Here is a 16,568-nt window from a genome sequence, read left to right on the forward strand (position 1 = left end):
CTACCTCCAGGACAGATCCTGCAACTAAAATAGGCTCCTTTAAACCTTTGATCGAATCGAACGCTTTAACCATTGGGCTACGCTTACCGGGCCGCTACTGGTTATTACCATGTACTTTCAAGACATATTGCTGATGGGGTGGTTGCACTGTCATCCGGATCCCGTCATAAGATGGCATGTGCATCTTATATTGTATAAAATTACGAGTGTGTGATTCAATGTGGTTTCAGTATTCCTGCAATATGGTGAGGGACACCAGATATGGGCTTCAGACTGTGTACCCAAGGGAACCCGGGTCTCCAGCGTGACGAGCGAACGCTTTAGGCCACTAGGCTACCCCGCTATTACTAGACTATCGGCAGTTAAGGAAAGGCCTCGAGCTTCTGCAAACGACAATGCCCTGAAAATTAGCGTTATCGCCATATTCTTCAGCTCAGTGGCTAAAGCGGCGTAAAACTCACTCACTCACTCAGTGGCTAAAATTGGGTGGAACGTTTTATGAGATACTGTGTTTGCATAAGTTTCAAAAGTGGTCAAAATGCCATGGAGACCTTGAAGATACGGTCATGATCACCCAAATCGGTTTGTGTCTGAGTAATCTACCAGTGCTCTGTGTCACCAAGTTTGAAGACAACAGTTCATGAGATATCGCGCTAACAAGAATCGGGACGAACGTACAAACGCTACCGACATTTCCCGTTTCGTTGAGAGGGGGAGGGGACAAAAAAATCCACGTACCTCCATATCTGAAATTTAAGAAACGTTTTTGAAAACGATGACCAATTTTTGTGCTTTTATCATTAAAATCAAATTCATGATGGAAAGTTAATCTTAGCGACTTCACTTTATAAGGTGGACGAGCTGAGATCTGTCCAAGAACGCGAAATTTCTGAGCATGAAGGGCCGAGACTGTTGTAATCTTACATAACAGCTTGTCAGCCATAAGGGGTCGTTCATAATTTGGGCTAGAGACTGAGCAAAGTCACACAGAACAAAACGGGTGACACACAGCCCCCAACCCCACCCCGTCAAAAATCATCATCAGCGAGCCTAGCCATAAATCATTAACATGCAATGTAAAACTATACTCATTAAACTCATAAATCATGAATGGTCCCTGATGCCGAAATCACTGGGGCTTGTAACGCTGAAAACTGCCATCAAGGTATATATTGTCCCTAATGGGGTATTACTCCCTTTTGTCCCTGATGGGGTATTAAAAGGGAGTAATACCCCATTAGGGACAATATATACCTTGATGGCAGTTTTCAGCGTTACAAGCCCATGTGGCCGAAATGTTTGTGAGTGTTGAGTTTAACAGCAAGCAAACAGACGTATGTGCGGCCCTTGGGAATACAAAAGCCTGAACGATGTGAACAACTAACTAAAAGCCGACGGACATGTCTGCTGTCGCTGCAATGCCTTGCTATGGTTCAAACTCGTTGAACATCATGTTTACTCACCACATTTGGCGCCATCAGATCTATTGAAGCAAGACCTGTCAGGAAAGCATTATGCAAACAACAGAGATCCATCGTCAGCTTGATGATCATTTGGTCGTTCAGGACGTCACTAGGGACGATGCCTTCAACACAGTGGGTCCCAGACTCTCCATCGGAAGTAATCCATCAAGACTCTCGATCGTCACCGATGGGCTCAGTCTTTCAGGCAAGCTACACAGGTGTCAATTTAACTATGCAATCACTGGAAGTGTTTTCCCATAGCTGATCATTTACGGAACATCAGAGTGAGTGTAGTAGTAGCAGCTGAGGGCACCCAATGAAATTTGAGGCAGAATGACCGAAAAAGTCAATTTTCACAAACATGTATATTTTATATTTGTCATGAGACCTGTTAATATACTATGACAAACCAATACCGTGGCACAATGGCACAAACTAACAAGTCAACAAGCATGACCATCTGACCAGGGCTGCAACGATTCACACAGAACTCGATTTGATTCAATTTTCGATATTGCATCATCATTTCATTCATTTATGATTCAATTCTTCATACAATTCTAAACATCAAATGTCATTTATCCTCCAAGCCCGCTTTTTCGCATGAAATCCATCAACTTCATGAAGTCTACTAACAATTCTCGCTGGATAATTACCCCTTCACCAATCATTCACGTTTCTCCTTACTTCACCTCTCAAACTGCTCAAGTTCGAGTCCGAATTACGTTCTTGCTGTGTGAAAATAATAAAAATAGGTATTCAAATATTAAAACGAAATAGTGATAATAATTAACTTAAATCAAAACTAATGAGTCACATTCGATTTTCTATGAATCGAACCGAATCATTTGCAGCCTAAGCAAGCGAGTATAGTTTTATGCCGCTTTTAGCAATATTCCAGCAACATCAGGCAGTGGATTTCAAACAATACACCCACATGAGGAACTGAACCCAGGTCATCTACACAATTAGCAAGCACTTAAACCACTTGCTTACCCCCTGTAACCATCGTGAGACAATGGCGACCATTTCTTACCATAGCCCAGACACAAGGTCAGAGGATCAAGTCATAGACACCATGACACAAGCAATAGTACAATATAAAGCTCCCCTATATGACATAATGGAACCATCCAAAACATGTGGTCTCTCCTAATGGCAGGAATGGGATTCATTTTGTAAAGAGAAACCAAACATTCACTTTTACTTTGAGTGAGTGAGTGAGTGAAGTTTTACACCACACTCAGCAACATGCCTGCTACATAGCGGCGGTCAGTAAATAATCAAGTCTGGACTAGACAATCCTGTGATCAACATCATGAGCACTGATCAGTGCAACTGGGATATGATGACATGTCAACCAAGTCAGCCAGCTTGACCACATGATTCCATGTTAGTTGCTTTTTACAATAAGTTTGAGCTACTGAAGACAAATTCTACCCCAGATCTTCACCAAGAGAGTGACATTAAGATTTATGGATAAAAGATTATCAGAATAATCTTATAGCCCAACTAGGTACCCAAATATTCATCACTGTGTTCTTATCATTACCACCAATTCATAACTGAACTACTTGAACTTAAAACAAAACGAAAAAATTGATTCAACAAATTTTAATCACCATATGTGTCCAGATTACTTACTTTATTACAAATCTGTTTGACACGTAAGGGACAAAGTGAAGTCATCATTTCAACACTAACACCACAATAATTCATTATGAAACATTAATTTTTCAACTGATGTTCATCCGTAAAATTGCATTTTAAGGAGTGTATTGATTTGGTTGGTTTGGTGTTTAACACCTCACTCAGCAATATTCCAGCTATATGGAGTGAGTTAAATAACGTTTATAACATCTTAAGATTTTACATATACATTACAACAGTTACCATGGTTACAAAGGGAAACAGCACTGATGCAAATAAATACATAATATTGATTACAAGTACACTGAGAAAACTCAGATGTGATATATATCATAATTTCTTAGGAACATGTGAAATAATTGGCTTTGGTCGTGTCTTGAAGAGTATCTTCTTCTTTATGATGGCCTCCACAACATAGGCATTATTTGTTTGATTGGTTTCCATGGCAACGTCTTGTTTTTGTGACTGTTTGGCCAACACAGCAAAGGGCTTTTCCAGGTCCACAACCTTTCCATACAAGATGTGATGTCCAATAATAAGCACAGGTGCATCCTTAGAAAACAAGAGGATAATGGACTAATAGAGGATAATATACGACCTTCCTTGTTATACCATTCATATTAAACAAGTCTGTGGCTGGGACAATTCACTGATGCATCACGATACGTTTAACTATCATATTGTCAACTGGTGTGTCAATACAAAATGATACACAACTTTTTTCCAAAACAGTATTATCTTAAACATGTTAAAGTACTTATCTAGAGAAAATTACACAAGTATGATAGAATTACTTGCTTGTTTATTACAGTAGTGTTATTGTTATATAAAAATACCTTGAAATGAATTATTTTAAATCTTAGTACTGTGTCATTCTTTCATGCGGAATATATCATGATACGTATTGTACCACAGGTAAAATATCACAATATGTATCGTATCGTGACATAGTGTATCGCCCCAGGCCTATTTGGTATCAAATGCACGAAAGCAAATTTAATACTAAATCTTTCATAAATTTAATAAAACTGTTAATTCACGGAAGTCAGTTTAGTATTCTATTTATTAATCTCTAACATAAATTGACCGAAACTGCCAACTTAGTGATGGCTATTTGCTTTCAACAAGTCAAGCAAGGTTCAATACCATCATGACAGGGGTATTAATACTGAGACCTCATAAATATAAACCATTATGACCTCATGCGTCTAGCGGTATTATACTAGTGTAATATTGCAGTATCTTGCTTGAGTGAGTAATGGTAACAAATCTCGTAATTCTTCAATCAGTTCAGAAGAAATAAAATATTAGCATTATGGAGGCTCATCACAAATATTTTACAGCATTCATTTTGGTTTGGTACATTAAGAGCAAATATTCATGAAAGGACAACTTGTGCAAAAAGCCAACCTTGCAACAACAATGAAGATGGTCATCTCTGCATCTATGTGTATTGCTCTGTTAGTAAACAGTACTTTTAACAGCATTCTAATTATTTCAAGAGATACAACACTGTACACCAGATGCTGTGCCCTAGACCAGTGGACCAACTATGACCGATGTCATAGCCTCCCTCCCCTACAGCCTTGAAAAACTTGAAATGAAGATACCACACAAAAATAACGGTCACAATTCATATGGTTTGCTAAACAATACTAAATGAGAAAACTACTTATACTGCCTGATGATTACCAGCCCTAACCTAAGGTCCTGACCTCATCTTTTTCTTTCACTGGTCAGTTGATCATTATCAGTGAATAAGTGAGCTTAGTTTTATGCCACACTCAGCAATATTCCAGCTATATTGTGGATTCATTATCAAGCCTTACAACATACAGATATGCTGACATTTTCAAAATGACTAAATATAAATGTTATTGCAAACATGTAACAAATGTAAAAACATGCATGAATGGACAGATGACGGACAACATACCATGAAATAATCTCACCCTAATCTCACACATAACATTTTAAACACAGACTGACCCAGTCATGAAGGCAGCTTCCACAAAATCAGCACAGAATTCAAGGAGAAATTGTTAAAACACAAGCTCAAGATTTAGCTCATGTGGGAACTCTACCCAGTGTATTGTTTGGAAGTGGGTATCATGAATATAGAGTGGGTATTTCATTTTCCCTTACCCACTGGCTTCAGATATTAGAGTATTTCCGTGATTTTAAGTTTATACCATTGCGTAAGTTGAGTACTAAGCAGGTATGTACTGCCGTATGTCACACCTAATCAAAACCAACTTGAATATAATGGAAAAGATTCCATAAAAAATCACTCACCCTTCACTAACGTACAACACTAGTCCCTCAGCAACAGTTGTCAGTTTCATTACACAAACAATTTTTATAAATGTTTAAACGTTTTGTGTACCTAACATTTTAAATGCATAATAGATAAACAACAGTTATTTTTTCCATGCATAATTGGAAATTTTCTATGCACATTTTAGCCATATATGCACTGTTTTAAAGCCTCTATGTTTGGAACTGAATCTAGGCCTGAAGCAAAACCTCCCATAACAGAAATAAATTTGGAAAATGCATATTATCATTGTTACAGTAACAGATGTTATTGCCCTTATGATGTTTTCCATTTCACTGACAACAGGACCAATGAACAAGAGAATGCTTTAATATTCACTATTCACATTTTTTCATTCAACAACATTTTCAAATGTCCCTGAAATTTTAGATCATACCAGTTTTGTAGTTATGGTATTGCCAAGGGTTAATGGCTTGGAATACTAGATAAATCCCTGCTCGTTTCATTGTGCAAAGTTTCAGCTTCATCACTGTACACAAACAACACATTTTCAAAAGTAACATATGTCATATTTGGGATTACACATTCTTAGGAATGTACAAATTCTAGTACTTTTTGGGTTGAGTGCCATGCACGATTCAAACCCGTACCCTCAGTCAGGCACCTAATTGGCAGCACACAAAGACAGCTACCTAGCCCACTCAGCCACTGTGACTTCCGCAAAAATGGAAGTCGGACAAGTGGTAGTCATGAATGCGTGTTTTGTGTGATAACTGACATTTTCAAAAGACTGACATGCACATAAGAGATTGAATGAGTGAAGACATAAGCAGATTTTATCAATATTCCAGCAATATCGCAGTAGGGAACACTAGAAATGGGCTTCACACATTGTGTCCATGTCAGGAATCAAACCTTGTCTTTGGTGTGACAAGCCAGTGCTTTAACCAGTAGGCTACCCCACATCCCTGACAATGACATGGACTTTTGAGTCAAGTGAGCATAAGACTGATACATTTTTTACCTTTTTAGTGAAATGCAAATCACCAATGAACTTTCCACCAAGAGGCACTGGATGTCGAGTCTCAAGGGCACCTTGGAGGTCAATGATGGCCCACTCTGGACAATCCTTGGCACCACCAGGTCTGGAGATACATTAAACACATGAAGATATATATAACACTTCAAATATACATTCCTCATATCATGCTGATGGCAGCTATAACAAGTACCAAGTCGTTTGTTTCAGCATCATAAAAATAACCGAATTACAGAGGTTACCACATACAGTGGAAGCCCTCTAAACTTGCATTCGTTGGGACCAGCAAAAAATGCAGGTGTAGAAGGCATGTCACTTTAGAGACATGTTCTCTTTTCAACCTGAGAAAGATGTTCCATGTGCCACAAAATAGTCGTAATAGTGTAAATTTACTGTTTTCATAACATAGCCATCTTGACATGGTGAACCTCTGACAAATTGTGACACGACTGTTACATTGTAATACAAGTGGCATGTGTCAACAATGAGGTTTATGTTGACAGTAATCCAGTGTGTTGCTAATCCATGTACTGTCAGTCAACTAACATGAACTTAATGAATATAGGAACAGACATCCACATGACGGTTTAGGGAGTGTTAATTACTATACAGTCATTGAGTCAAATGGGTGGTCTTTTTAAACTTGTGACAAAATACAGAATAGACTGACGCTGGATCAGAGGGCATGTTAACGATCATAAATTAACTAGCTTCTACTGGACAAAATTTCAGTGCTGAATTTGAGAGCATTGAAGGGCTGCCGATTTTGAGAGTTTACACCGTATCCCCTGCATCTTGAAATAGATTCTCTGAGAAAATCATAAAAAAAATAGTCAATGTCTTGATCAGTGTTCGAAGTCATTTTGTTCAACACTCTTTCTATCAGTGTACTCCATTAAATGGAGACATGGTCCTTCAACATACTTGATCATCGACACACTGTGGACAGCTCTTGGAGCCTCTTTCGAAATAGAACGAGAGAACAAATCGTTTTCGTTGTAACCAAACGTAGAACCTAAAGGAAGTATGACTAATATTACAACAATAATGGCTCACAGTTGTATGTACACCTGAACCATCCTTTTAGCGACTGTTGTCAACGTCAATTTTCGCGCAATGTTCCACTTCCGGTACGCTTGGCTCCGTCTTATTTCATTTCATGTTGGAATAACGCTGATAGAGGGAACCAGTTTACTATCCCAGTAATTATTGGTGTTTGCGTTTTGTTGGTAACCAATAGTAAAAGAGGAATGCGTTTTACCCGTATCTGAAACATGGCTGCGCCCAAGAACACATGTGTTTATGTTTCTGTGAAAGCAATAAATGAGTAATTTAGGCAGCTGTTGTACCTTTCAGATTTGACATTGTACTGTGGCAGTTGTATTTGTAAGTATTTATATTAGTGCAAGTAACTGACATGAACGTGCCGTTCTTAGATGAGCACTGGAAAGGTGAAAGGAGGATTGCAGTTTACTGGTTATTGACTTATTTAGTAAAATAGTCACTTAAAATTTATGCTAACGTTGTGAGAGACAATGCTCATGAAGTGTGACGATTTTAACGAATATACTACCATCAATATTTAGTGTACAAAACAATCACTAACTATGACCAAAAGATGATAAGATACAACCATTTCCGATTTCCATTAGTTATTGCATCTTTCTAATTGTAATATGTTCTGTGTTGATCTCTTTATATTCAACGGGATGTGTGTATGGTGTGTTTCTTCACCTACAGTAGTTATTAAAGACATGTTTGGATGCAGGAGAATTATGAAGAGGGTGAAATGAGAACCAATATACGGCTAGTGTGTTCTTTCAGGAGAAAGTAACTTACATCTCTGTGCATGATGTTCTGAATGGCATGTTCAACCATACCTCATCAGTTCAAAAAAGGTATCACATTTATTCATATGAATATATACTTACAGCAAACCAAAGATGGGGGAGTTTAGAGTGCACCATGTTCGCTTTTTTGAGTACAAACCCAAGGCAATTCACTGTCTCGCTTATACAAAAGAATGGAAAAGACTGGCTGTTTCAAGGTAAGAGAAAAGCATTCTAACTACAAGAATTCTGTCAACAGATCAACATCTTCAGTATTCTTTCAGTTCTTTTCCTTGGACACTATATAACTACAGAAATGCATAACTTTACACAAAAACAAATATACTTAAGGTACCCCATGTATCCCATAAATTCTATTGATTGAACATGCTCTGTATGTTCTTGTGTGTATGCATGGTATATATATATATATAGTCATGATTTGTTTTCTGAAATTTAATTAATATTTGTCATGTTTGTCATTTCGTAATATATTCTGTGTATTATTTTCGATGATAACATCCTATGCAATTGAAGTTTATAGTAGGAATTTCATTTTACAGATCTGACGGTTCGCTGGAAATATGGAGTGAACAAGACAAGTGGTTTCAAGAAAGGGTAGGACAATGGAGAAAAACATTGAACACTGTACAAATTGGAACCTCTTTATTATGTTCATTAATACTAGCAATAAAATTTTCTTTAGATATTGAAGTTAATGTTTTGTGTGTGTGTTGTTTGTTATTAGTTAATGTCAGATCAAAATTGTCAAGGGCATGGAGTAATATGCTGATATATAGACTAGTTTCCAAGGATTGACTGAATATTTTCACTTCATTTTATGGGGAACAGGTTTTACATAATGATAATGAGGAAGAGGGTTATTTTTTCTTTCGAATTGTCAACAAACTAAAACAATTTGTCAAAAAGTAAAGGTGTATTGATTTGTGTATTATCAAAATAAACATAGATTTCAATTTTATTTTTACATAGATCTGGTGTTTTGATGTGTATTAGACTACAAATAACAAGTTGAAAGTTGTATACTGTAGGTATTATGTAAACAGCATGTAAGATTTGACTACATTTTGTTATCAATCTATTTTGTGGTAAAATGTGTTTTTGGTGAATTTACAAGCAATGAGTTGTATCCTTATTCCTTTGTCAGGTTATTCCAGGAAGTGGAGATCGGTCAATTGAAGCTGTGATATGGCAAGGGAGGCGACTCTTTACTGCAGGACTTGATGGAGAGGTGACGGAATATGACTTGCTCAAACTACAGGCCATGGTGAGTGCTATTTTATTCATTGTCATTATGGTTATTCAGTAAAATAGTGTCATTAGTAGGAAGCTCTGAAAAAAAGTAGGGTATCAGAGGGACATGGGTGCCCAGTCCCTTCAGATTGGGAGCAGAGTTTTATCTGTCAGAACTTAGACATGGCAGAAACATATTATTTAACTTTTGTTAGTACTGAGGGCATGAATTTTACCAAGAGGCAAATATTTAAAGCCTGAATTGTTTTGAGTTTTCCTCCACAATAAACTGACAACCTGTTACATAACTAAAAAGCACTGTTTTGAGGCATACTTTGTTGAAATACCGCATGGCATTTTTTCTGAAGTCTGCTCTTTTTGCCAGCGAAGGAGAAAAGATGCTCACACTGATTGTCACAGGTTCTTTCTTCAGATCAATGGTATCTGGATGACATTGAAGTGTTGAATGCTTCCCACTTAGAAAATATTCTTCTTTTTCAGCGTTCTGCCTTCTCCCATGCAGGACCTATTTGGTGTCTCACGCAGAATTCCAGTGGGACAAGATTGGCTGTGAGTCTACTGATTTTGATTCCTGGAAATGTAATAATCTGGTGTTTAGAGTGAATCTTGTATCTCCAAACAGATCACAGGATTTATGTTTTTAATTACTTGTGATCAGCGTTTGAATTAACCGCCAGACCAGAGACCCAGCGCCAGTTGTTGTTGTATCGGGACGGCAGTTTCAAATATGTGCAGGCCCTAATGGCTTTCAGTCAATTTTCGTTTTACTTTCAGGCAGGGACGGAAGATGGCTGTGTGGTTTTGTTTGACATTGAAATGGACAATCTACAGTACCTGAAGTCCTTTGACAAACAAGAAGGTAGCACTGGTCTTGTTTGTTTTGGTCATATCTGTTGTGGTCAAATCTTTTATGGTCTAAGGGAGATAACACATTTCTGTTAATGTTGTTTATTATTTTAAAAATTGACAAATTTTTAAATCTAATCCCCCTTTTTTATGAAGTCAAAAGTAGATTTATGTTGATATGAATATGTTGCCTAAACAATGAGTTGGATTGTATCTCAACTTCTGAAAGGATTGTTTTAGATTTGTCATTGTGATCTGACCCGTGAAGGTCCCGGGGTAGAATAGGCCTTCAGCAACCCATGCTTGCCATAAAAGGTGACTATGCTTGTCGTAAGAGGCGACTAACGGGATCGGGTGGTCAGACTAGCTGACTTGGTTGACACATGTCATCGGTTCCCAATTGCGCAGATCGATGCTCATGTTGTTGATCACTGGATTGTCTGGTCCAGACTCGATTATTTACAGACCGTCGCCATATAGCTGGAATATTGCTAAGTGCGACGTAAAACTAAACTCACTCACTCACTCACTCATTGTGATCTAGTCAGGTGCCAGGAAATTGGGAAGATTTGGTGCAACCTGATGAGTGTTTTTTTAAAGGTTTCCTTGGTTTAATATCTGCACATTTATTTAGACTGGCCTTTAGCAAATGACATACAGAAGATTTTAATTAAAAACAGATGAAAAGAAGAAGAAGACTGGTGATTTGAAATCATTGGTCAATGGGAGACAATTTGTGATCAGGACATAATTGTCTCCCTTTGCCCTTGATTTACATATTTCAGGGTGAGGGTTTGAAATTTCTGGTCAAGATTTGTTTCAACTGATAATATTTTAATGTAAATGAGTCATATTTTCACAAGTGTAATTTCCTTTTATCCAAAATATCATATGGTATGTTTCACATTCACTTTATCTATTTCTTAACTGTTTGTTTATTGTTTAAAGTCTCTCTCAGACATGTTCCTGCAATATTACAGCGGTTTGTAAATAATTTAGTCTGGAACTCAACTCATTATGTTTGAAAACTATGCATGTGCAGTGTAACACACCTGAGATGAACACCTGATTATTGATGTTGTAGGTCGTATCTTGTCCATCGCTTGGCATGAAGGTGAGAACATAATAGTTACTGGAGGAGTAGACAATATCCGTCTGTGGAGCGCCAGCTCTGGACATGCTATTCAGCGATTGACCATCGGCCGAGAAGAGGTCTCTAAAGAGACTATTGTATGGTGTGTCACTGTCACAAGGTAGGGGATACCAAAGAAAGTCTTGTGTTCATACACTTTAATAATTCTTGGACTGTTCTTATTTGTCATATTTCTTGTGCTTAAGAGTAACAGATTTTGATGATTAGACGTACCCTGGTGTGTACGTTTGTATGTCCTGCTGAAGGTCAGAGCCCATTTCTGGTACCCACCCAGCCACTTAGTATTGTAGGTTTTGTCATATTTCTGTTGAGTGAGTATATTTAGTAATTTAATGGTTGTTATATTGGCTACAGTGACCTGACAGTCATCAGTGGAGACTCCCGCGGTAAGACATGCTTCTGGAATGGCAGGATGGGAACTCTTAATCGGGTAAGTTGTAGCGCCAATGAGAACTCCATGATATCACAGGACTGATGTCACCCAATACACTCAGGGGCGGTTGGGTAGCCTCTTTTCGATTCCCCACATGGGTACAATGTGTGAAGCCCACTTCTAGTGAAGTCCACCGTGATATTGCTGGAATATTGCTAAAACTAAAAGTGGCGTAAAATCCAACTCACTCACTCACCATGCTCTCTTGCATGTCCATCCATATTACACCATTATCATCTGTCCAGCCATATGTTGATGCATATTACACCATGAAATCTCTAGTCATGGAAACATTCTCCTGTCTAGTCATGCTGACTTGTATGCTGATTTAAGTGTTGTGTTATCGTGTTGCAGAGTTTCCAGAGCCACAAGGCAGACGTGTTGTCACTCTGTCTTAATGAGGTACGTTCCTCAAGATCTTGTCATGCTTTTGTCCTTTGTGGGCGGTAGGGTCACCTAGTGGTTAAAAGTTGAATTGTTGCTTCAAAGGTGCGGGTTCCATGTCCCACATGGGTGCAGTGTGTCATGCCCATTTCTGGTGTCCCCGTTGTGATAGAAAACAAAATAGACCAGCATAAAACTAAACTCATTCACTTTTGTCTGTCTTTCCATAATTACCAGGTCTTTATCTTGCTCATCGATCTGTTTTATGTTTAGGCAGAGGAGAGTTTGTACACAGTCGGTGTGGACCCAACCATTGTGCAGTTTGAGAAAATCATCTATCCAGGGGAAAACAACACTGGCAAGTGGACGAGGTCAGTCGTCCGGTCCAACCACACCCATGACATCCGAGCCATTGTGCTGTCAGGGGACACCATCATCACAGGAGGTACTGCTACATGATGTAGAAGGGGGTAACACACAGCCTTTATGTACACTGACACAGATTCTGGAACATTCTAGCAAAGTGTGGCTGTATCAGTTTTCTCTCAGAATCTTCTTGATTGGACTCGTGTTTACTGCCAGTCAAAACAGATCCTTAGCCAAGAGATTGCCTCAAGGGAGGCAACTCTGAAGTGCTATCTGAAAAGGCATGCTGCTAAAATACTGCTGCCATTGAACATATTATGTGACCCATAATAACTATCACCTAATAATCATACAATTAGAAAAAACACACCCTTGTAACACTCTCCCCACTAAGGAAATGCAAGTTTCACAGAAACTTTCTGTTACATTCATAGCAAGATAACTACCAGGTAGTAATGTGAAAAACTTCTTGCAGAATTACTGGCATAATGCCAGCTCAAACATACAGCAACATTGTCATAATACACTTACAACCCGAAAATGGCATCAGTACACATTGTCTTTGTCCTTAATGTGTCTATCACAAGATTGAACTCTTGCAATGTCAAACTCCACCTCATATGTCTTTGATTCTTGTTCTTCATTTTATGAAGAAAAGTCAATGGATTCTGAAGCCCATTTCTGGAGTCCCCTCCTGTAATATTGCTGCCATATTGCTAAAAGTGGCTGTAAAGTAAACTCCCTCTGTTATGTCTCTCTGTTTCTCTCTCTCTCACACAAATGCTCACTCACTCTTTTACTAGAGAGCGGACCCGTGAAGGTCCCGGGGTAGAATAGGCCTTCAGCAACCCATGCTTGCCATAAAAGGCGACTCAGCTTGTCATAAGAGGCGACTAACGGGATCGGGTGGTCAGACTAGCTGACTTGGTTGACACATGTCATCGGTTCCCAATTGTGCAGATCGATGCTCATGTTGTTGATCACTGGATTGTCTGGTCCAGACTCGATTATTTACAGACCGTCGCCATATAGCTGTAATATTGCGGAGTGCGGCGTAAAACTAAACTCACTCACTCACTACTAGAGAGCGGTTGGTTGGTTACATCTGCTTGCAGTATCATACCAAGTGTGTTGAAAGATGCTACTTCTTGTTGATGCCAGGCACTGCTGTTTGTTGATGCCAGCTATAGCATTAAACATATAATACAGGCGCTGGTGACCATGGCCACATGAGTGCATGCCATTCCCGCCAACTCAGTCTCCAATTTGTACATTGTATGTCCGTTTGTATGTTGTCAGGGGTGGACACCAACTTGGTCCTGCATGACATGAACCCTGCTAAAGGCAAGGGGAGAAAGGTGCCCGGCCTCCCACAGGTAACGTCACCTTGTTGCTGACTGTTCACAATGAAGCTTCTTCTACCTTTTCCCCTGCTGCAATGTAGAACGTCAGGCTATATTCAGCAACATCTGTTGGTCTCATGAACTGTTGCTCTTAGTATCTTCAAATTTGATCATAGTCTACGTTTGGGGATTAAGCAAACACCAATTGACTACGGTGACCATATTTTTATTTTCAAGATCACCAAGACCCTTTCCAAAATCTTGTCAATGCAATCACTACATCACAAAAAAGGTAGTCTATGTGTGACCGAAAGATATAGCTAGTAAAGTGTGCATCAAAAGAAACACACGTTTTGAAAAATGGAAATTTCATAAAAGTAAGCACTCATGTTTGTCTTCTATTTGAAAACGTGACAAAAAGCCTCTCTCTTGTTCTTTAGGGAACATTGTCATGCTTTCCAGTAGCAGTAATATGTAAGTGTCTCCAACAGTGTTATTTCAGCTCTATAGTGATATTGCAGTTGTCCCTTACGACCATATTGCTGCAACTTGAAGTATTCCACAAAGCAATTTCAGTATTCCCAGTGTTCTTCCCTTGCTTCAGCGCCCCTTGGTGAGTGTTGCCAAGGATGCAGGTCTGCTGTTGTTGCAGTATCCAACATCCCTGGAGGTATGGAGACTCGGCGCCACCACAAGAAAGTCAAGTAAGGAGAAGATGATGAGGTTTCAGAGTGATGAACATTTAGTTTTACGCACTTTACCCTGACCCAAAGAAATTGGAGCACTCTTGCTAGCGAACATCAGAAAATATGCCAAATCACAGACTCATATAATAACAACACCCCTGACATTTAAGACATGATGAAAATATTCGTCAGTTAACACTAGAGGTTGGCTCCCACAGACACTTATTCTTATTGAGTGAGTGAGTTCAAACCGCACTCAACAATATTCCAGCTATATGGCGGTGGTGTGTATATAATCGAGTCTGGACCAGATAATCCAGTGATCAACAGCACGAGGATCGATCTGCTTAATTTTGAAACGATGACATGTGTCAACCAAGTCAGCGAGTCTGACCAGCCGATCCCATTAGTTACCTCTTACGACAAGCATGGTGGCCTTTTATGGCAAGCATGAGTTGCTGAAGACCTATTCTACCCCAGATGTTCATGGGTCTAACAAGCACTGAAATGATAAATGATGGCACTGAACTCTCATCGGGATCCATGGTCTGTTCATCTTTCTCATCGCATGTTGCATTTGGTTTGAATCAAGCTTTTGTCACCCATGATGATTATGGTTTTAATTAGATTGCAACAACCCATACTTGTTGTAAGAGGCGACTAACAGGATTGGGTGGCTGGATCACTTGGTTGACACATGTCATTGTGTCCCAATTGTGTAGATCCATGATCATGATATTGGTCACTGGATTATCTGCTCCAGACTTGATTATTAACTGACTGTACCCTTATAGCTGGAACATTGCTCAGTGGGGCATTAGCAACCAACCAACCAACCAACCAACCAACAGCTTTCATCCTTATTATGATTCAAGTTTTAGCACCATACCTGTTATTGTGGGTTTCACCTGCGACCTGTATGACCCTGGGCTTTTCTCTCGCATTAAGTTGACATAAATTGAAACCAACGTTAACCCTTGTTATCATTCAAGGTTTTGTATCATACCTAAGTATGGGTTGTATTGAAACTGTGAGACTGAGAGCTGCATGTTCTCATATCAAGCTGACATACATTAGACCCAGCTTACTCACTGACTTATGTCGACAGGACTTATCCTCCCATGTGACAACTACATATTACTTTGCAGACGTCCATGGGGAAATTCTGCCGCTGGACACTAAGCCACTGAAAATGGTCCAGCTGAAGGCCAAGATAGGAGAATGTGTTGTCTGCAGCGCCATCGCAGCAGACGGGTCTAGGATTGGCTACTCAGATGAGAGAGGTATCCGACTGTACAACTTGACTGTGGTTAGTTGGCTTATGTTCATATCATCCTTTTACTGATTTGGTCGTTGTTAGAGGCCACACTCCGCAATATTCCAGCTATGGTGGTGATCTGTTAATAATCAAGCCTGGATGAGACCACCCAGTACTGTTAGTCACTTCTTAGCTCATACATGTAATGCTGAAGATGAATTCTGATGCATATCTTCAGGGGTTGGTTAACTGACTTGAACAAATGTGGCAATGTTTTCCTGTATAGACAGTGTGGTGTAAGGCTGGGATGGGTCAAAATTTTCAACCCATGTACCCCACCTCCTATTACCCTAGCCTACCCAGATACCTCTTATGTTTATTCCTAACATCAAATTTGCAAGAAACGGCAATATATTTTTCAGATCTGAGGCTAAAATATTTTTTCAATATCGTAACCATGTATTATATGAAAAGAAATGATTGTAAATAATGTCCATATCTTCACACACAATACAACCTTATAATCATGAAAGAATAACACATCACCACATGTCAGTCACATGAT

At 39.1% G+C, this 16,568-nt stretch overlaps 2 protein-coding genes across 2 annotated transcripts in view; one reads left to right on the forward strand and one right to left on the reverse strand.

Moving 5' to 3' along the window:
• Positions 1-3,062: 3,062 nt before the first annotated feature.
• LOC137258412 (chromosome transmission fidelity protein 8 homolog) lies at positions 3,063-7,549 on the reverse strand. Its single transcript, XM_067796086.1, has 3 exons — positions 7,487-7,549; positions 6,416-6,536; positions 3,063-3,665 (listed from the first exon to the last, which is right to left on the reverse strand). The coding sequence occupies exons 1-3, from the start codon at positions 7,507-7,509 to the stop codon at positions 3,444-3,446; spliced, it is 366 nt and encodes a 121-aa protein (XP_067652187.1). The 5' UTR covers positions 7,510-7,549; the 3' UTR covers positions 3,063-3,443.
• Positions 7,550-7,603: 54 nt separating this feature from the next.
• Positions 7,604-16,568, forward strand: part of LOC137258175 (U3 small nucleolar RNA-associated protein 4 homolog) — a 33,457-nt gene continuing 24,492 nt past the window's right edge. The window contains exons 1-13 of the mRNA XM_067795751.1: positions 7,604-7,816; positions 8,364-8,477; positions 8,823-8,877; positions 9,428-9,547; positions 10,015-10,083; positions 10,309-10,393; positions 11,465-11,633; positions 11,888-11,963; positions 12,321-12,368; positions 12,624-12,795; positions 14,016-14,092; positions 14,664-14,763; positions 15,894-16,054. Of these exons, the coding sequence (XP_067651852.1) occupies positions 8,374-8,477; positions 8,823-8,877; positions 9,428-9,547; positions 10,015-10,083; positions 10,309-10,393; positions 11,465-11,633; positions 11,888-11,963; positions 12,321-12,368; positions 12,624-12,795; positions 14,016-14,092; positions 14,664-14,763; positions 15,894-16,054 (1,236 nt within the window). The 5' untranslated portion in view covers positions 7,604-7,816; positions 8,364-8,373. The remainder of the gene's footprint in view (positions 7,817-8,363; positions 8,478-8,822; positions 8,878-9,427; positions 9,548-10,014; positions 10,084-10,308; positions 10,394-11,464; positions 11,634-11,887; positions 11,964-12,320; positions 12,369-12,623; positions 12,796-14,015; positions 14,093-14,663; positions 14,764-15,893; positions 16,055-16,568) is intronic.

Source organism: Haliotis asinina, chromosome 12, assembly GCF_037392515.1.
Source record: "Haliotis asinina isolate JCU_RB_2024 chromosome 12, JCU_Hal_asi_v2, whole genome shotgun sequence".
In the NCBI taxonomy this organism is placed as follows: domain Eukaryota; kingdom Metazoa; phylum Mollusca; class Gastropoda; order Lepetellida; family Haliotidae; genus Haliotis; species Haliotis asinina.